This window comes from Pelophylax lessonae, assembly GCF_965119305.1.
Source record: "Pelophylax lessonae genome assembly, chromosome: 3".
Lineage (NCBI taxonomy): Eukaryota > Metazoa > Chordata > Amphibia > Anura > Ranidae > Pelophylax > Pelophylax lessonae.
The window spans coordinates 76,114,834-76,136,327 of NC_138770.1; the positions used below are offsets into that span (position 1 = coordinate 76,114,834).

Below are 21,494 nucleotides of genomic sequence, written 5' to 3' on the forward strand. Positions count from 1 at the left end.
TCAAACATAACCCTGCACCACTGTGGTGTGTTGTTGTTTCTATGTATGTGGTCCTACAAATCCAGGTTGTCAGTGACATTATGTTTGACACCATTATTCTCTTCCTTAAAATGTTTTCAGGCATATATAGATTATTAACAGTATTTGTGCATAGTTCTAAATCTTCTGAATAGTAGATAGTGTATAGATGCAGTATACTAATATTTCAGCGTGCATACTGATTTTTGTACACTAGGTGGCAGCAGAGTGCTGTGCTGGAATCATCCAATGCTTTTTACTTCCGTAATGCAAACGAAATGTGTTTTCCCACTGAAAAAGGAATGTCACTGAAAATCATGGTGTTAAAAAAATGTATTACATCTTGGTTTTTACACATTAGTAATTGCTGTGGGTTCCAGATTAATGCAGATTGTGTTTTTCTGTAACCCACTCCAGTGCAAAAATATAAATAGGATGTGATTTATTTTTATTTATTTATTACAGGTACTTATATATTGCTATCGATTTATGCAGTGCTTTAAATAGATGTAGCACCCTCCTAGATAGGTGCTAGGAAGGAGAATAGTTTGCTCTGCCTGCTTATCAGGGGAAATTATAGCCTGCTCCCATCTGCTTATCAGAGGAGCCTAATCAGTAGTTTTGCCTGTTGCATGTGTCCAGGTGTGATTCATCTGGTCTGAGGGAGTGTCCCCACTGTATCCAATAGGGGAGCCTGTTGGACAGTGGAGGAAACCCAGCCAGTGACACAAAGGCTTTGTAACTATCCCAGTGGGTTGGCACAAACAGTGGTGCATCCTGGGATATGTTATATAAGCCAAGGTCACATGTGACAGGGTGTCTTTGGGCGGGAAGCCGGGTCCCAGGAGGAGGGTGACGGCTGTCTCTACTCCTGTCTGTTGTGGAAGGTGGTCACAGGCGGTCGGCCTAGTGAACCAGGAGTGTGGTGCTGAGCCAGGAGGTCCAGGAAAGCTGAAAAGTGGAGTTGAGGCAGGGCAACCTTGGGAAAAACAGTGTCCGTGAGTACCGGGAAGCTTGCCAGGGGTCTGACCAGGAAGGGGACCGCTCCAGTTAAGTGTCAATGGACAGGAGTTCAGCACACACAGCAAGTGGGAAAGAGGGTGCCAAGTTAGACCCTGAAGAGTAACTTTCTATCTTCACTTCAGTGGCAAGGTGAAGCAGCGGTCTTGCCGCACACACTACAATAAGTTGTCCGCAGAATTGTGCATAGTTCATAGTTGGAGTATCCCACTCATCCCTTCTCCTATCCAAGTTCTAAATAAAACACAAAAAAACCAAATCCCTTGGGCTGTTCATTGTCTGAGCCAAGCATTTAAAGTGATAAGTTTCCACAGACTGTTGCTATGGGTAACCCAGGGGAATCCAGAAAGTGCAATTCTCAGCAGTCCTCTAGGGGGCAGTGCTACATATATATTGTACATTCACATAAGTCCCTGTCCTTTAAGGGGTTTACAATCTAAGTTCCCTATCTCACATTCATACATACACATACTAGAGCCAGTTTACCTACCAGCATGTCTTTGGAGTGTGGGAGGAATCAGGAGTACCCGGAGGAAACCCATGCAGGCACAGGGAGAACCTGCAGACTCCATTCAGGTAGTGTCGTGTTTGGGATTCGAAGCGACGACTCTAGTGCTGCCAGGCATAAGTGCTAACCAATTAGTCAGTGTGATTTATTGGGATGACAGCATTGTGGGTGCACCAGTTTCTAATGTTGTAGGGGACAGAGTTGTACTGCTGGGATATGCTGAGATGTACAAGAATTGGGCTGAAACCCAAGAGTAAAAAATGAAAGCAAAACTTTACCCGTAACAGTTTGAATAAAACTGATGTTCTTTAGCGAGGAATAAACATTCCACATTAATAATTATGCTACTAAAAGTATTGTGTGCTGTAAATGGCCTCCAGCATTGTTCCTTCTTCTTCTTGCTAGATGCTGCCATTTTACTGAAGCCCAGAGAGCACGAGCAGCAGTAAATCTTTAGGCTCTCAGCAGATTGACCTGTAGTGGCTCTGATTTTCGGCACCGTGCTGAAAAATAGAGAGCAACTGAGCATGTGCAGAGTAAGGTGAGACAGCGTATTCCTGGGTTTTAAACAGTATAGACCAAGGGTCTTCAAACTATGGCCCTCCAGTTGTTCAGGAACTACAAATCCCATCATGCCTAGTCATGTATGTGCATGTCAGAGTTTTACAATGCCTCATGGGATGTGTAGTTCCACAACAGCTGGAGGGCCGTAGTTTGGGGATCCCTGGTATAGACACTCATTTTTACATAGGTATACCTGTGAAAGGGGCCAGCCTGAAGTGCTCTAGCAGGACTTAGTTTTCTGACCACAATTCCACTCTAGGCTTAATGCATATTATCAGTGTGTTGTCGGCATTAATTCTATTTTTTTTTTCTTTCCTTTTATTTCACCTTGTGAGGAGCAGCAGTGTCCCCCTAGCATAGGAAGTGTGTTAGGACCGCAGAAGATGTACCCCTCTTCTCTTCACATTAATGTTAACATAAGGAAAGAAAGCTGCACAGCATTAAAATTGGTGGGGGGCTTGCCCTTAGGAGCTTGCAATCTATTTAGGGTTCCTGTCTCACATGATTACATTAATGCGGACACATACTAGAGCTAACCTGGACAGGAACCAGTTAACCACTTCAGCCCCGGAAGATTTTACCCCCTTGATGACCAGGCCATTTCTTGCGATACGGCTCTGCGTTACTTTCTTTTGGTGGTATTTGATCACCTTTGTGCTTTTTATTTTTAGCACGATAAACAAAAAAAAGAGTGACACTTGAAAATAATATTTCTCTTACGTCCTCCGACAGTCGCCGCCTCCTCTAAGTCATCACTGTTGGGTATTGACTTCCGCTCCGCAGGAGTAGCTAGGCATAAGACTTAGTCAAAAGAACAAAGACAAAGAACAAAGAACAAGGACAAGAACAAAGAGTCCTCCGACAGTCGCCGCTCCCGCCCCTCTTTTGGGGTTTTTTCTTGTACACTTACTGCTATGCTACCAAACTGAGTTGGGAGTGTTCAATGCAGGGGGGGTATTGACCAGATGGGACAGCCCCCATGGGTGTGTATATGCAAATGTCTTTGTTCTTTTGACTAAGTCTTATGCCTAGCTACTCCTGCGGAGCAGAAATCAATACCCAATAGTGATGACTTAGAGGTGGCGGCGACTGTCGGAGGACTCAGAGAAAGGAATTTTACAGTTTTTTTTACTTTCTGCTATAAAACATATCCAATAAAATAATGTAAAAAATCAAATCTCTTCATCGATTTAGACCAACATGTATTCTGCTACATATTTTTGGTAAAAAAAAATCCCAATAAGCGTATATTGATTGGTTTGCGCAAAAGTTATCGCATCTACAAACTGTGGGATATTTTTCTGGAATTTTTCTTTATTTATTTTTTTTTACTAGTAATGGCGGTGATCAGCGATTGTTAGCGGGACATTGCGGCAAACAAATCGGAAAACACCTAACTGACACTTTTTGGCGACCAGTGACATTATTACAGTGATCAGTGCTAAAAATATGCACTGTTACTGTACTAATGACACTGGCAGGTAAAGGGTTAAAATTAGGGACGCTTAAAGTGTTAACTGTGTGCCCAACTGATGCTTGCTGTGTGTGTGTGGGTGGGGGGGGGGGGGGGGTTGCTCTGACTGGATGAAGACACAAGATCTCTCTATCTTCTTCCCTGTCAGGACGGCGATCTGCCGTGTTTACATAGGCAGATCGCCATTCTGCCTCTCTTGGGAACAATTTGGCGGGTGGCTGGGGGACATCAGGTCTGCCGGATCCACTGTCTGGCATCACCTGTGTCCAATCGGCGTGCGATCGCGCCTCCAGCGGCACGAGTGCGCCCCCCCCCCCCCGGTGTCTATTGCACAAAATAACGTACAGGTACGACGTTTTATGCAATAGAGCCGACCTACCACAGTAAAAGTGCGGTAGGCGGTCGGCCAGCATGCGTTTGGAGTGTGGGAGGAAACCAGAGAACCAGGAAAAACCCACGCAAGCACAGGGAGTACATGCAAACTCCATGCAGCTAGTGTCCTAGATGGGATTGAAACCGAAGGCCCCAGTACTACAAGGCAGAATTGGTAACCACTAAGCCAGTGTATAAAAATGGATGCAGACTGGAGTTCTGCTTTAGGCCCCTTTCACACTAGCGGATTGTTCAGATCCGCCTGTCAGTTTTTCAGGTGGATCTGAACGGATGTCCCATGCATCTCTATGGGGCATCGGATGTCAGAGGAGACATGTCCGCTGACATCCGATCCGATCCAGTCCGTCAAATCTGGGCGGATGGAAACCCCATTTTCCATCTGTCCATCGGATCGGATCAGGCGGTCCGTTCTCATCCGATTCCCCCATAGAGAAGAATGGGGACCTGATACCTCCGTCTCCGCACACAGCGTCGAGACAGAGCTGCCATCCTCCTGCTCAGCAGGGGATCGGCGGATCGATCCCCTGCTGAGAAAAATGGAGTCCGCCGATGGACTCGAAGTGTGGAAGGACCTTAAAGTTGGACAGGTCAGCTCTGTGTTACAAAGTGAATCCTATTTCAGAGGGGTACACCGAGGAAGGTTTCCTAGCTAGTCACGGGTAAAGTTGGCATGTTATGGCTCCACATGTTCTCTCCAAGCAAGCCTGTCATAAAAAAGATGTTAAAAAAAAACAACCAAAAAGCCCCAAAGTGTCAGAACACCACTGGAAAACATCTCCATGTTGGTGTCCTACTTCTAGAGATCAGTGTGGGATTCAGGAAGGGGAGGTCTGTATGCTCAGGTCTTATAAAATCATTGTTGGGGAGTTGGGCTGAGTTCCTAAGGGTGGCACATGCTGTCATTGTGCAAGATTAGCAAGCTAAAGCTCACATCAGATTTATATCCAAGCAGCTTTCCTCCACTGTATTATTATTTTATATGATTGTATGTAAAATACTGCAACCTTTATTATATGGTGCTGTGGTTGTCCATTGTGCAGGCCCTGAAACAACAACAACAGCGGAAGAAGCAGCAACGCAGGGCTGTGATGCCAGTAGCGACCAGCCAGCACCTCCTACTGAAAACCGCGAAGAGCACCAGCAATATCGCAGCATCCAAGTCAGCGCCGGCACAGAGTACGTACACAAAGTCTGCTTTCTGATTAGAGATAGGATTGATCCGGGCACTTCATTTGCAATGTGACCAATTAGAACAAAACTGTCACTATTGCCAGAGCCGGCATACTGACAGGGGGGTCATTTACTAAAACTGGAGAGTGACCACTTACGGACCACCCACCCAGTTTTACGTCAGTACTGTGACGTTAAATACTGATAGCTGCCATAACCCTGGTATTTTTTTAAACTGCGGGCGGTCCGCTTTAACATAAAGGTGGTCCCAATGGCAGGTTCACCACGGGATCACCTTTATGGGTGGCAGGGAGAGGTGCCCCCCTCCCGCCGCTTCCCAGTCGCTTTCTGCGCTTACCAGACTTGTAGGTAGTGGGGAAAACGATCCGGTCCGCTGTCCCCTCAGGCAGGAAGTAGAGTGAGGGCAAGATGGCCCCCACTCCACTCTATGGCTTTGGAGGACCGGATCGACGTCATACGTTGCTTCCTAGCAACGGATTTTTCAACATGAAAAAAGTTTTTTTTTTTTTTTTCTTTTAATATAGATGTGAGATCTGAGGTCTTTTTTACCCCAGATCTCACATTAAAGAGGTTCTATCATGCTTATTTCTATAACAAGGGATGTTTATATTCCTTATAATGGGAATAAAAGTGATCAAAACTTTTTTTTTAAAACTGTGTAAAAATAAAAGATCAAATAAATAGGAAAAAAAATAAAAAATGAAAGCGCCCCATCCCCGTTAGCTTTCGCACAGAAGCAAACGCATACACAAGTCACACCCACATATGTAAACGGTGTTCAAACCACACATGTGAGAGCTCGCCGCCACGATCATTAGAGCGAGAGCAATAATTTGAACCCTAGACCTCCTCTGTAACTGTAAGCTAGTAACCTGTAGAAAAGTGTCGCCTTTGGGGATTTTTAATACCAATGTTTGTCGCCATTCCACGAGCATGCACAATTTTGAAGCATGACATGTTGGGTATCGATTTACTTGGCGTAACATTATCTTTCACATTACAGAAAAAAATTGGGCTAATGTTACTGTTTTTTTATTTTTTAATTTAAAAAAGTGTATTTTTTCCAAAAAAATTGTGTTTGTAAGACCGCTGCGCAAATTCGGTGTGATAACAAATATTGCAGCGATCTCCATTTAATTCTCTAGGGTCTCTGCTAAAAAAATATATATATATATAATGTTTGGGGATTTTAAGTAATTTTCCAGTGAAAAAAAAACTTGTAAACAACAAACCCCCGCGATCACGTGACTGGCCGGCTCTCTCCTCCTCTCGCCCCGCCTGACGTCAGCAAGGGAATCTCGGCCCCGCCCCCTGCATCTGTCAGACGGGGAAAGGAGAGAGCCAGCAGGTCACGTGATCATCGGGAGCCGCTGTGAAATACGGTAAAGGCGGCTTTTTTTTTTTAAAGCACAGAGACAGGAGCACCTGTAATCAGGGTACAGAGAGGATTATATAAAGTTGTTAAAGTGGGTTAACAACCACTTTAATTGCAGTTGTTGCCACTAAGGGTGGCACAACCAGTTATTAGATTTAGGTGGCAAATACTTTTTCACATAGGGCCAGGCAGGTTTGGACAAATTTTTTCCCTTAATAAATGAAATCGTTATTTAAAAACAACTGCTTTTTGTATTAACTCGGGTTATCTTTGTGTAATATTACAATTTGTTTGATAATCTAAATAATTTAAAAGTGATAAATATGCAAAAACATTGAGGCTACGTTCACATGTGGGGCGTAGCGGATCACGGGCAGAATCGCCGCGATTCTGCCCGCAATCCGGAATCATTGCAAATCGCGGGACGCCTGTGCGATGCCCGTGATTTGCAATGGCACCCTAAACGCTGTGCGATGTTGCCGCGATTTCCGCCTGCCCAATCGCGGTAACATCGCGCAAAACAGAATCGCGGGACGCCTGTCGCCCAAAAAAGGTACAAGAGCTTCTTTTGGGCGTCAGGCGTCCCGCAATTCTATTTGCGAGATGTTACCGCGATTCGGCAGGCGGAAATTGCGGCAACATCGCACAGCGTTTGGGGTGCAATTGCAAATCACGGGCATCGCACAGGCGTCCCGTGATTTGCAATGATTCCGGATTGTGGGCAGAATCGCGGCGATTCTGCCCGTGATCCGCTACGCCCCACATGTGAATGTAGCCTAAATGTTTTCGCATATTTGTCACTTTTAAATGATTTAGATTATCAAACAAATTGTAATATTAGCCAAAGATAACCCGAGTTTGCAATGATTCCGGATTCTGCCCGTGATCCGCTATGCCCACATGTGAACGTAGCCTAAAAATATACTGTATGTGGCAGCAGCAGATTCTGGGAATATCAGTACACAGGCTCTGCATGCTGTATGACTGTGTGCACGAAGCCCTATTCTGGGTTTATTATTTTATGCGCCTAAAAATGTCTGTAATCCAGTTTGCAAATAAAACATGCGTCTAAAAATGTCTGGAATCCACTTTGCAAAAATAATAGCAGCTCAGGCTGCTATACTTAATTTTAGTCTGTAGCTGTTCCCCTGCAGCACCTCACAAGATACCCTCAGTCTTCCGTGTTGAATGACACTCGGCATCACTCAGCCTAGAGGACTGAGGACATACAGTGAGTGCAGGAAGTCATGAGCCCGGAATGGGGGGTATCACCATGCTTTGCATTCATTGTAAAAAGGCGAAGAGAGCCCTCTCTGGCTCTTTGAGCATCTTCCATCCCAGAGAATAGGCAAAGGGGACCCTGCGACTTCAAGTGACCATCCTAATGATTTTGTAAAGGATAAGTATAAAAAAAAAAAAAAATACTGCCAGTGGAGGGGGTTTTATTATGACTGCAGCTCACTGCAAGCCATTACATTGTACAGCTGAGAAGGGGGCATATGTACAGTTCGGAAAAGTTCACCACTAAGGACTCCATAAGTAAATAAAAGGTCTCATTTATCCAGCTCATGATATACAGTGCCTTGAAAAAGTATTCATACCCCTTGACATTTTCCACATTCTGTAATGTTTAAGACACTCATTCAAGCATCTTCTTTAGTTCTCATAAGTGTCAGGGACATACCCTTGTATGTACAGCCACATGGGTTAAGGTAGCAATACATCGATTGAAATGTGGCCAGTTCAGCAGGTACCGGTGGAGTTTTGATCTGCATCTATGTATAAGCTGGGAGGTTGTACAGAAATCGATCTACCGATCATCTTCTGTACAACCGCCCTGTCTGTTTTTTCTGCTTGATCAGCACTGCAGGCTATAGCCACCAGCACTGATCAATGTATTCTGACAATGGGGAAGTTTACTCGCTTTTAGAATACAATGGTTCACTCTGAGGATTCCCCCATCCACATCAGGTGTATGGATGGGGGAATCAAGTTTTTATTTTTTATTTTTTTCATTCAACCTACTGTTTTTTTTTTAAATGTAAAGGTTTCACATATGGGCTACTAAACTCCTCCTTAATCCAGATGTTAAAATAGCATTATGTTCAGGTGACACGTGGCGTTGCGGCTCCGTTCACACATGCTGTGGCCGCGGTTCACAGCAGGGGGTCCGGTGCGTCTCTGTTTACCAATTCAGGTGCATATCGGGTTCAAATTTTTGCCTGAATTCGCACCTGAACTGGACCAGAAGACGCACTGGACGCTGTTTTATTGTGGACCGCGGCCGCCCTGGAGCTGTGTGAACGGGCGCCATTGAGAGCCGGTCACACTCTCCTGTCATGTGAATTGGATGCGGGGAAACCCACATCCAGTTGGCATTTGTGTGAACAGAGCCTCAAGGTCCACACCCCTTTTCAGGGACAATTGTTTCAGTTTGACATTCAGTGGATGCAGTATTATTACTAAATATTTTTCCTGTTTCTGTTTGCTTACAGCATGGACAACGAAGCGCTCCCAGGTGCAGCCTAGGAATCAGCAGATCTCTGCACCAGCCTCCAACCTGGCAGTTAAATCCAATGAATCATTGCATGGCCTCGGAAAGAAAGCCTTGCAAAGGTCCAGCCGACTGCGGGACAGTAAGTGTCATCATGAAATAGAGGCTTTAGGGTTGATTTACTAAGACTGGAGAGTACAAAATCTTGTGCAGCTCTAAATGGTAGCCAATCAGCTTCCAACTCCAGCTTTTCGAATAAGGCCCCTTTCACACAGGTGGACAATTCAGATCTGCCTGTCAGTTTTTTTGGCGGATCTGAACGGTCCCCCCATGCATCTCTATGGGGCATCGGATGTCAGCGGAGACATGTCCACTGACATCCGATCCGATCCTTCAAATCTGGACGGATGGAAACCCTATTTTCCATCCGTCCATTGGATCGGATGAGAACGGACCGACTGTACGTTCCCATCCGATTCCCCCATAGAGATGCATGGGGACCTGATAGCTGTGTCTCCGCACACAGCACAGAGAACAGTTGTCATCCTCCTGGTCAGCGGGGGATCGGCGGATCGATTCCTCGCTGTGAAAAACCGACGGACTCCATGTGTGAAAGAGCCCTTAAGCTTTGACAAAAACCTGGTAGCTGATTGGTTTCTATGCAGAGCTGCACTAGATTTTGCACTCTCCAGTTTTAGTAAATCGACCCCACTGTCTCTTCTGCATTAACCACTTGCCTACCGCCCCACGCAGATTTACTGCGGCAGGGCGGCTTGGCTGCGCATAATCACATAGATCTACGTGATTATGTGCACACGCACGTCGCCGAAGACGCACTCCCACTGTGATTTGACACAGCGGGAGGCAGACCGCTGGAGGAGCGGGCGCGATTGCCGCCGGCCTCCTGCGATCTTCAGCTAGACTGACAGGAGAGCCGTCTGAATTTAAACAATGCAAGACATCTCTCCTGTCAGAGAGGCAGGGAAAGATTGTGTGATTCAGCTAAGCTGAATCAGCAATCTCTCTGTGCCTCTGTTAAATCCACCCCCCCACAGTTAGAAAGCACATATAGGGAACACATTTAACCCCTTGATCACCTCCAGTGTTAACCCCTTCCCTGCCAGTGTCATTTATACAGTAACAGTGCATATTATTTAGCACTGATCAGTGTATTAACCACTTAAGCCCCAGCCCTATTTCGGACACTTTTTGTTCACAAGTTAAAACCAGTATTTTTTCCTAGAAAACTACTTGGAACCCCCAAACATTATATATATTTTTTTAGCAAAGACTCTGGAGAATAAAATGTCGGTCATTGCAATATTTTTTGTCACGCGGTATTTGTGCAGCGGTCTTTAAAACGCCATTTTTTTGGAAAAATTTTGCAAAAATCACATTTCACTGCATTTAAAAAATACTAAGCAGTAAAGTTAGCCCATTTTTTTTCTATATTGTGAAAGATGATGTCACGCCGAGTAAATAGATACCCAACATGTTACGGTTTAAAATTTATTTAACGGTTACCAGTTTAGAGTTAGAGTGTAGCTCTTTTTTTTTAATTATTGCCCACGCTCTGGCGATCGTGGCGATACCTCACATGTGTGGTTTAAACAGCGATTTCATTCGCGGCTCGACCTCCGTATACGTTTTTTTTTGTGCGCGAGCTAATGGTGCCTTTAAGGAGGGGTGGGCTCCCTCTAGTTACCTGTCCTCCATCTATCCCATTAAATGCATGTGCTCTCATTGTAGAGACTCTTTAAATTGTAGAGTTAGGGACTGCAGATATCAGGGTGCCTTGTCGTGGCCTGCAGCTTACGCATGTATTTGCAAATGTGTGCAACCAAACCCCTGTTTTTAACGCATACTGTTAGACAGGTCAATTCGGTTGGTCGCTGGCTGGTTGGTAAGTTGTGACTGGAAATCTCTTCGTTTTTTTGATAACGGTGACGGGGGCGGCTATTTTGTATTATTTTTTTTAACTTTATTACAGGTTTAAAAAAAAAAATAAAAAATCTGATCACTTTTATTGCTGTCACAAGCAATGTAAACATCCCTTGTGACACCAATATGCAGTGACAGGTACTCTTTATGGAGGAATCGAGGGTCTAAAAGACCCTAGACCCCTCCACTACACTTCCATGTATGCAAAACGCCGAAAACTGCATTTTTGCATACAGCCGTTTTTTTAAATTTGCCGCTTTTTGCAGCACAGTAACCCGGAAGTGACGTCATGGACGCCGCCTCCGTGTTACGTCATCGGAGACCCAATCGAAGCCGTTTCCGGCATTGATCGGAACTCCCTCCAGCCGGCGGACATGCCGGCTGGGTACTCGGGGCTCCCGGTGGGATGGTAGCCCGAGCAAAGTCACGGAAGGCGGCGGGAGGGGGGGGACGTCCCGGACCGCATCGGTCGTTACCGACGGAAAGCCGACCGTTGGCTGTTAACCACGATACCGGGATGGTGCCTCTAGCTAGAGGCATCATCCTGGTATACCCCCGCAAAGTCTGCCGACGTAAATATACGTCGATATGCGGTAAGTAGTTAATGTCACCGGTCCCAAAAAAGTGTCACTTTGTGTCAGATTTGTCTGCCGCAATGTCGCAGTCCCAATAAAAATCGCCGATCGCCGACATTACTAATAAAAAATAATAAAAAAGTCCAAAAATCTATCCCATAGTTTGTAAACGCTATAACTTTTGCGCAAACCAATTATTTTACGCTTTTTTGGGATTTTTTTTACCAAAAATATGTAGCAGAATACAAATTGGCCTAAACTGATAAAAAAAAAAAATATTTTTTAAATTTTTTTTATTGGGAATGTTTTATAGCAGAAAGTAAAAAATATTGTGGTTTTTTTTTTTCAGAATTGTTGCTCTTTTTTGGTTTATAGCACAAAAAATAAAAACTGCAGAGTTGATCAAATACCACCAAACGAAAGCTCGATTTGTGGGGACAGCATCGCATGACCGCGCAATTGTCAGTTAAAGCAACGCAGTGCCGAATCGCAAAAAATGGCCTGGTCATTAACCTCCTTGGCGGTATTCCCGAGTGTGGCTCGGGGTGGAATTTCAGTGCCATTAGCGGTAATACCGAGCCACACTCGGGGTACCGCCAGGGAGAAGTCGCTGGATCCTGGGAGAGGTTACTTACCTTGTCCCCGGTATCCCGCGATGTATACCTGCAGCATACGGCGGCCGGATCTTCCGCCTGATGCTCTGTGCCCCGGCGTCCGTTCCCTGCGAGCGTCACGTCGCAGGGGGGTGGATCCGGCAGCAAATTTGAAAAGTAAAACACACTGATATATTGTAATCCTATTGGATTACATTACTAAATAAAATAAATTGACATTAGTTTGCCCCCCAGTGCCCTTGCCTGCAGTTTTACTGTACATATATATGTGTGTGTGTGTGTGTGTATAATGTGTGTGTGTGTGTGTGTATAATGTGTGTGTGTGTGTGTGTGTATAATGTGTGTGTGTGTGTGTGTATAATGTGTGTGTGTGTGTGTGTGTGTGTATATATATATATATATATATATATATATATATATATATATATATATATATATATATATAGGTATATATATATATATATATATATATATATTTATTTATTTATTTTTAACATTTTTATAGTTATTTATTATATTATAATTTATGATTTTGTGTTTCAAACTTTATCATACCCGAGATGTTATGAAGAAGAATGCACAGTAAAAAAATAAATCATATGTAAATAGTTGGTTTGGGCTGCTCGTCCTTAAGAATTACATGCAAAATAATTGTACTGATTTCAGCACCTAAAATCGGAAACAATCATACCGCCATGGAGGTTAAGGGGGTAAAACCTTCCGGAGCTGAAGTAGTTAAAGTATCTTGCCTGCCTGTCCGCACTGTACACTGAACTGCTCATGTGCAGCTTTGTGTACAATTTCAGCAATGTGGAGTTGAATGAACTCCCACACGTATGTGGGAGTGACGTCAACTCAGCCCAGCCATTGAAAATGGCTTGGAGGTTAATACCCGGAAGCAAGACTGGCTTAAGATGTCAGTGGCCAGCAGAGAGCTCTGGGACACAGAAGCGAACTATACTCAACCTCTAGCCAGCGCTGCAAAGTGGAATTTTAGCCCAACATTGACTAGTCTAAAAAAATGTCCCCTCCCTCTCCTGGTACCTATGGTGCCTAATCTGTGTAAAAAAGCTCTGTATACTTACCTATTTTTAGTCTGTTCCGGTCCAGTTATGTGATCCTCTGTGTTAGTAAGTGGCGGCTGCAGGGGAGAGGAGGGAACACTTAATAACGGCTGGGAATTCCAAAAAGTGTGAGGTCACCCATAGGCTCCCATGTCCCAGCCATTGCTGGTGCTGCCTCCTCTCCCCTGCAGCCAGCTCTGACACAGGGCAGCCGGAGATGGGGATCACGTGGCCTGAGAGGATTAAAAATAGCTAAGTATACAGATCTTTTTTAAACAGAATAGGCAGCATAGGTACTAGGAGATGGGGGGGAAACAATTTTTAAGATTAGTTAGTGTTAGGCTGGAATTCTACTTTAAGCCTTGCCATATACTCTTCCATTTCCCTCATTCTTCCCTGCAGGCTGAGCAAATAAATTCTATCAATTCTCCCATGCATGCTAAACAGCATTGATGGACAAATCTTCCATTGGTGGCTATTGCTGAAAATGGCTTTGCTTGCCCCGCCGTTGCGCTTGTGCCTTAGGTCGCTGACCCCTGGTTATCAGGGTCTGATTGACACGTGTATAGGCACTATAACAAGACTAGATTTCCCGTCTGGTATAATGTACTGGAACATCTTCTCTTTACAGGTCACTTGAAACGGACCAAATGTGCCGAGATAGACGTAGAGACTCCGGAATCCATCCTGGTGAACACCAACCTGCGGGCCCTCATAAATAAGCACACCTTCTCACTGCTGCCAGCGGACTGCCAACAGAGACTTCTCAGGCTTCTACCAGAGGTGGACCGGCCGGTAAGATGTTGAATTTGCAAGGAGTGATGGGCTGTATAACACAGAGAGGAAGAGCTGCCATATATTGGCTTTCAGCACCTAGGTAGTCCTTGGAGTGAGTATGTAACACTTAACACCTAAATTAACACTTCATCTTCCTCTAACACATCACCTAGGTCAGTGATGGCGAACCTTGGCACCCCAGATGTTTTGTAACTACATTTCCCATTATGCTCAACTACACTGCAGAGTACAGGAGCATCATGGGAAATGTAGTTCCAAAACATCTGGGGTGCCAAGGTTCGCCATCCCTGAAGCTCTTAAAACTGAACTCCAATTCACAGCTATTAGCTTTTTAGTCCATCAAGCATTTTTGCTCTTCATCATGTGCCAGGAAGATCCGATGCCAAATGTTTTGGCCCATTCAGTGCCAGGATCGGTGCTGAAACCACCCATTCCCCATATCAACAAACGATTAGTGCTGGGCTCTCTGCACTGGAACTTACTTCTTTGCCAATCTGGTAGAAATATAGGGCATCAAAATGGATATTTGTGGAATAAAAGTCGGTGTTGAAAACAAAAAGGTCTATCTTAATAGTACAGTATAGGACACAGGCATCCTATTCATATGCCACGGGTTATAGGCTCGTAAGGTGTACTGTACTGTATTCTAAGATATGGAATTTATAGGTAAGTTAAAATTCCTCTGATTTGGTGGTGTATTAACCACTTGACGACCAGAGACATAACAGTACATCGCTAGACTTCAAGTGGTTATACCGGGATGATGCCTGCAGCTGCCCAGTATTGTTTTTTAGAGCAGATGGTTTGTAACTAGCCGCTGGATTGGCATGACAAGCAGTTAGAGGGGACTCCTCCCTTTGTGCTGCCTTCCGCAGCTTTCTCCCATCCCACCACGAGACACGATCAACAAGCCGGCGCTTCCCTTGGCTGATCATAGAGGCAAACAGAGACCGGAACGGTTGTGTTCGCCTCTGTGATATAGGAAACTGGAAGCGATGTGCATACATCACTTCCGGTTTGCCCAGATGTAAACAGCGACTTTTTTAAAGAATAAAAAGCATCTGAACACCCCGTTCTTGGTGCGATCATATGATTTTAAGGGCAGAGGAGGAATCTGGGGTCTAACAGACCCCAGATCTCTCCATAAAGAGTACCTGTCACTGCCTATTGCTATCACAGGGGATATTTATATTCTCTCTGATAACAATAAAAGTAATTTAAAAAAAATGTTTTAAAGTGACAGTGTATGAATTAAAAAATAAATGCCTAAACAAAAAAATGTTAAATGTTGAACTGGATGGTGATTTTGCGCAAAGCAGCATCTGAAAACTCTGTGCTCCATTTATCCTTCTATTCTTCGTTCTGTCTTGTCCACGTATATTGGTTTCTATGTTCTAAGTGGGAAAATTTCTGGCCCCCGAAAGGCGTTGGCTCGATTTGATCTTACATTGGAATAAAATTATATCTGGACTGTAAACTGGTGGTTATATTATATTATATTACAAGAACATTGTGGAAATGCTTTGGCATGTAGAAGCTACCAGCTCAGAATCCAGAAACCAAGTTGATAGACCACTAGTATATAATAACACTTATAGAATATTTCTGGATTCCAGAGCTACTTATTTTTTCTTCAAATAAGATGAATTATGATAGTTTTGTCTGTCCTCAGGCCGGTTCAGATGGGCTTTTAAAGCTGAACAACTCTGCCCTCAATAATGAATTCTTCACCTCTGCATCCCAGAGCTGGAAGGAGAGACTGGCTGAAGGTAAGTTCTCTACTGCCCTAATGCAAAAACATCAAAAAGTTTACAATATAATAAAAGGCTCTATGGTTTTACATTGTGCTGTAAACCATTTGACCATTACACTATTAGATTTGAATGCACATAAAGAGAAGATTTGCTTTGCCTGTAGTGAATACTGTGAAATACCGCTATAATGGTGAAACCAATCAATATTTATAATTGCTAAAAAGCGACAATTATAAAAACAATACTGTAACGAACCCCCAATACTTCGAACAAGTATTTCCGTCTTAGGTCTCCCGAATCCCACGTGATGCAGTAACTATGGCCCCCAATTCCCCCCCAGTATTCCATAGCTGAGTCTTATGTCATTAGCATCTGTTTAGTCTCTCCTTGTGTGAAGTCCTTGGTTGTAGGCAGCTTAGGCCTAGAGTCTGTGTCACTTGGGGTGACAGGGACTTGAATTCAAAATAACATTACTCCAACGGTCCCCCAGCATACACCCCCACACAGAGCCACGCTCCCCTACAAGCCAGGGCTCGTAGTCCGTGGGCAGGAGGCTGGCCTCCACACTCCTCCAGTAGCCTGTGGTGAACGTCCCAGCAAATGGGCGTTCGTCACAAATACATGTGCAAAAAAAAAATATTGTGAAAAAAAAAAAGTCTTTATGTGCATTGAAGTGCTTTGTGCTCTGTTCCAAGGATGATTCCTGTGTGTCCATCACTTGAAAAAAAATGTGATGACTCTGCACTCACCAGATGTTGGTGACTCCCCTGCCTTATAGTAGGGAAAGTCAGCTAGGCTTGTAGGTCTTTCTAGAGGACCTATCCCACTGCGATGTCCTTTGGTGACTTCCACGGGTGCAGACTTCCTCCTTTTGCGATTGCCGGGGTCCAAAAATGTTTTTATGCAGGTAGACAACAAATGGAGAAGAAGCCCCTCATAGTGTAAAATCATTTTGCATCAAAAAGGCAAAAAAAAACGGTAACTATAGTAAAAAAAAAAACATTAAAAAAGCGCCACTATTAGTTACAGTACATAATTAGTGCGGCTGAAAAAAGACACCAGTCCTTCCAGTTCAAACTATGATGAGTGTGTGTTTATGTCAATAGTACATCGTATACCCCTGTATGTTGTGGTTGTTAAGGTGCCCATCTAATAGTTTTATAGTTACATTTTTGCCTCACTAACTATGTATTAGTATAAAACAGCAACCCTCGGTATGTTTAGAGCAGGGGTATCAAACTCAATTTCCTTGAGGGCCGCACAAGAATAATGGTTGTCCTCAAAGGGCCGATTGTATCTGTAAGACTATAAACATTTATGCGGGGCTTTTTTTCTCTGAGAATAGGTGCAACTCAACCACACCCCCCACTGAACCGCATCAAACTATGGGCGTGGCCAAATTGCACTAACAGTGGGAGAATGTTAAAGGGGCTATAAATACCTGGAGTGCGGTATGTGCGGAGCTCAGGGATGTACTATGTACAGAGTGCAGAATCCAGGGGTGCACTACGTACAGAGCTCAGGAGTGCGCTGTGTACAGAGTGCAGTATTGAGGAGTGCGCTACATACTGAGTGCAGGGTTTACATGTGTGCTATGCATAGTGTGCAGAAATCAGCTCTCTTTCACAGACTGTTCACATCTCACTTCCACCCCTTCCCCTGGATGTAAGGGCCGAATGAAATGGCCTGGAGGGCCAGATTCAGGCCTCAGACCTTGTGTTTGACACAGGTGGTTTAGAGTAATGGACGCTGCCTGTTACCTGGTATGCATTCCCCTCTCTGGGCCGGAAGTGACGCATGGGAGCATCAGCGTGACGCATTTCGTCATCAACAGACGACTTTGTCAAAAGCAGCACAATAATATTTTTGCACAAAAAAATAATTTTGTATTATGTTTTTATATTTGTCACTTTATAGCAATTATCAATATTAATTGGTTTCACCATTATAGTGGTATTTCACAGTGTTCACTATAACAGTTGCAGGATTATCCATCAGTTTATGATTGAGCAAGCGCTGCCTGAACATTTACATAAATCTATTACTTAGTATTCATTTATTGAATGTATTTATGTTTTATTTATGATTATTTTTATTTGTGTATTTATTGTACATTTATTTATTATTATCTGTAATAGTAGTAGTATTAACACCGAGCCCTAAGGAAAAAAATAAATAATCCCAATTCTAAACCCAACTCCTAATCATAACCCTAACCTAACCTTATCTCTAACCCTTTACCCTAACAGAAAAAATAATAATAAATGAATAATAATAATTAACAAAAAAGATATAAAAGCTTAATGGAAAAGCAAAAAAAAGTTGAAATACCTAGCAGCAAATGATGCAACAGATGATATCATTATTATTATACGGGATTTGTATAGCACCAACAGTTTACGCAGCACTTTACAACATGAGGGCAGACATTACAGTTACTATATAATATAATCAATACAGGAGAAATCAGAGGGCCCTAAACGTTAGAGCTTACAATCTAGAAATATATATCTACCAGGAATCTAGAATGATAGTTTTCTCTATTGGCTAAAAAAAACACCAAAGCACAAAAACGCTGTATAAAAATGTGCAAGTCGCAGATAAAAACATGCCAAAAGCGCGCAAAAAAACACTCAAAGACACTCCGCTCAGGTGTGAATGCAGCCTCAGAGTGAAGGATAATGGGAACTTTTTTTAAACTGTAAATGTACCACTGGCTCCATCTTGTGGTCAAATCTGATATTTTTTCTCATGTTTTAGAATTTAAAAGTTGTGATGCCTGACCCTAAATTCATTCCACAACTTAAAGTGCCCCCCCTCCAAAAATTAAAAGTCAGCAGCTACACATACTGTAGCTGCTGACTTTTTTTTTTTTTTTAACAAACAAGGAGTGCTTTATTGAAAAAACATGTGTACAGAAAACAGGTCAGAAATAAAGAGTCAACATAATACATGTGCGATTCGACATACCACAAAACCTCAGTATCATACAGCAACTAAACTGAAAAATGTCAAGAGGCACAGATCTAAGAGTCACGGAATAAAAGGGGGGGGGGGGGGGGAATGGACATAAGAAGAAAAAAGAAAAAAAAAGGGGGGGGGAGAAGGGACAAAAAAAGAGGGTAGGGGGGGGAGGGACAGAGCAGGCAACATCAATCCGCAGTCCATGGTGCCCAGACCTTATCATATTTCCAAGGGCATCCCCTATTCATATACGTTAGCTTGTACAAGGGCAAGTCCGCATCCACCGGTTTAAGCCAAAACGGCACATCCGGAGGAGACGGAGTCGACCAGCCGAGGAGTATACCCTTCTTTGCATAGAAAAGAAGAAACGAGATGAGGAGCTTGGAGTGGTGAGAGCGCTGATCATCCTCATGAATACCCAGGAGTGCGAGTTCGGGGGAGGGCAGGAGAGTCAAACCCAGCTTAGCATTAATAGCCCCGAAAACTGCCGACCAGTAACTAGCAATCACAGGACAGTCCCAAAACATATGAAGGTAGGACCCCGGGTGGGAGCGACAGCGCTGGCACGTGGCCTCCCTGTCAGGATAGATACGATGCAACCTCTCAGGAGTGTAATACACTCTATGCAGAAATTTTACCTGAATCAATTTGTCACGGGAGGGGATAACCAACTTAGGACCCGCTTCTAGGCATTCCTCCCAGCCCTCCCTGTCCAACGAGGGGAGATCAGACTGCCACTGGCTCCAGAGGCGTTCAAGTTTGGGAGACTCAGAACCCAGGAGAGAGGCATAGAGGGTAGACAAAGGTTTTAACAAGTCCCCAGGGGCCAAGATCTTTTCGATGGGATCGGGCTGGAGGAGAGGAGGCACCCTGAATTGTGATCGGACGGCATGACAGAGCTGGAAGTACCTAAACCTCATCCACAAAGGCAGGCCAAACCCGTTCCTCAACTGCGTAGCTGCTGACTTTTAATATTAGGACACTTACCTGTCCTGGAGTCCATCGTTGTCGGCACCGCAGCTGATGTTTCCATCGGCTGTCGGTTGCGTCCGTCGCCATTGCTGGTAAGGGAACCCGGCAGTGAAGCCTTGCGTCTTCATGGGCGGGTCTCTACTGCGCATGCGCGAAATGCGCTGTGCATTCAGATTGGCTCGGCGGCGGGGGGAAGGAGGAGGGAGCCAAACTTTCGAGGGATGGCGCCGTCTCCCGGAAGTGGGGAAGGGTACCTGTCAAAAACAGGTACCCGTTCCTCCCCCCCTCCCCACTGAAAGGTGCCAAATGTGGCACTGGACGGGGGGAGGAAGCAAATGAGCGGAAGTTTCACTTTTGGGTGGAACTCCGCTTTAACTTTAAAATTTCCCTTTATGTCTAGTGTTAATTTGTCAGTCACCCTTGATCAGTCCTGCTCCAGTAGAAAGCTGTTTCTCTAGCTGTTTAATTTGCATGATTCTTAGTCCCTGTGGACTGTGGTAACGCTGTTACCCATTGTATATCCCTGTCTACTTTAGCCATTTTTCTAGGTGCCCAATAAAGGCAGAACCCCACCTTCGATTCATATATTCTCTAACACTCCTCTTGTGCTGGGCATTTTTGAGGGTCGCTTACCTTTTATTCCCTATACTTAATTGAATGCCCATGATGACTGGCCAGTCTTTTTCTCTACTCTACATGTTCCTATACCCTTTTGCCTCTAAACTACTATTATAGCAGATGTGTGCTTCATATTTCCTGTTAACAGCACTAATCTTCCTTCTCTTATCTATAACACTTCAATGGACAGTAGACATTGACAACATAACATATACTCACCAATAAATTCAGTTCAATTAAGGGGAGTAAAATAGGTAACCTTTGTCCCAAAAATGCCTTACTGATGAAGGAAGTCTGATAACTCAAATGTAAGCAAAGAGCTTAGATTATCAGAAATTCATAGATCGTCTCAAGCTCCATGTTTTGGATTCTCCGGGTCACCTGTAAATCCCCTCCTGGCTGGCTCGCCAACTTTTCTGGACATTTTATAGATTGGCAACTCCTATCCTCATTGATTAGTGGTTCCAAATGAAACCTACTGGAAATGAATACCCAAATGAATACCTACTGGTGTAGGGAACAGACATCAAAAGATACTCTCAGCATCTTTCCAAATAACTGTTCTGTTTATTATATGCAATTTAAGTTTTTTTATACACATGATTACGTATGTATCCCATTAATATTACAATTGTACTGTTATGGTAATAAGGAGCATAATATAGGCACGCTAATTCTAATTAGGACTCTAAAAAAATCAAAACATTATTAGTGCCGTGTGCACAATGAGTACAATGTGCAATACATAGGCAAACCATACAAAATAAAATACCGTTAAATACAGAATGTACAATTTCTTTTACATAGGTATCTGCCTATATTTCTACATTTGCAGAAATGCATCCCCAAACTTTCAAAAAACCTTCACCATGCTTCACTGTTGCCTGCAGACACTAATTATTATACCGCTCTCCAGCTCTTTGCCATTTGCCTCCTGCTACAGCCAAATTTTTCACATTTTGACTCATCAGTCCAGAGCACCTGCTGCCATTTTTCTGCACCCCGGTTACTACGATATTGTGCAAAGTTGAGTCACTTGTTTCCATATCTACAGATGGCTTTTTGGCCGCAATTGTTCAATGAAGACCACTCCTGACCAGGCTTCTCCAGACAGTAGATGTAGGGTCCCACTGGTTTCTATCAGTTCTGTGTTGATG

General features: G+C 43.9%; 1 protein-coding gene across 2 annotated transcripts in view; it reads left to right on the plus strand.

Annotated features, from left to right (window-relative positions):
• The window catches only part of ASXL2 (ASXL transcriptional regulator 2), a 145,766-nt gene that overhangs the window by 112,548 nt on the left and 11,724 nt on the right, over positions 1–21,494 (plus strand). For both annotated transcript variants that reach the window (XM_082249207.1, XM_082249208.1), the window contains 4 exons: positions 5,018–5,153; positions 9,039–9,179; positions 13,863–14,026; positions 15,702–15,798. In XM_082249207.1, the coding sequence (XP_082105333.1) occupies positions 5,018–5,153; positions 9,039–9,179; positions 13,863–14,026; positions 15,702–15,798 (538 nt within the window). The remainder of the gene's footprint in view (positions 1–5,017; positions 5,154–9,038; positions 9,180–13,862; positions 14,027–15,701; positions 15,799–21,494) is intronic.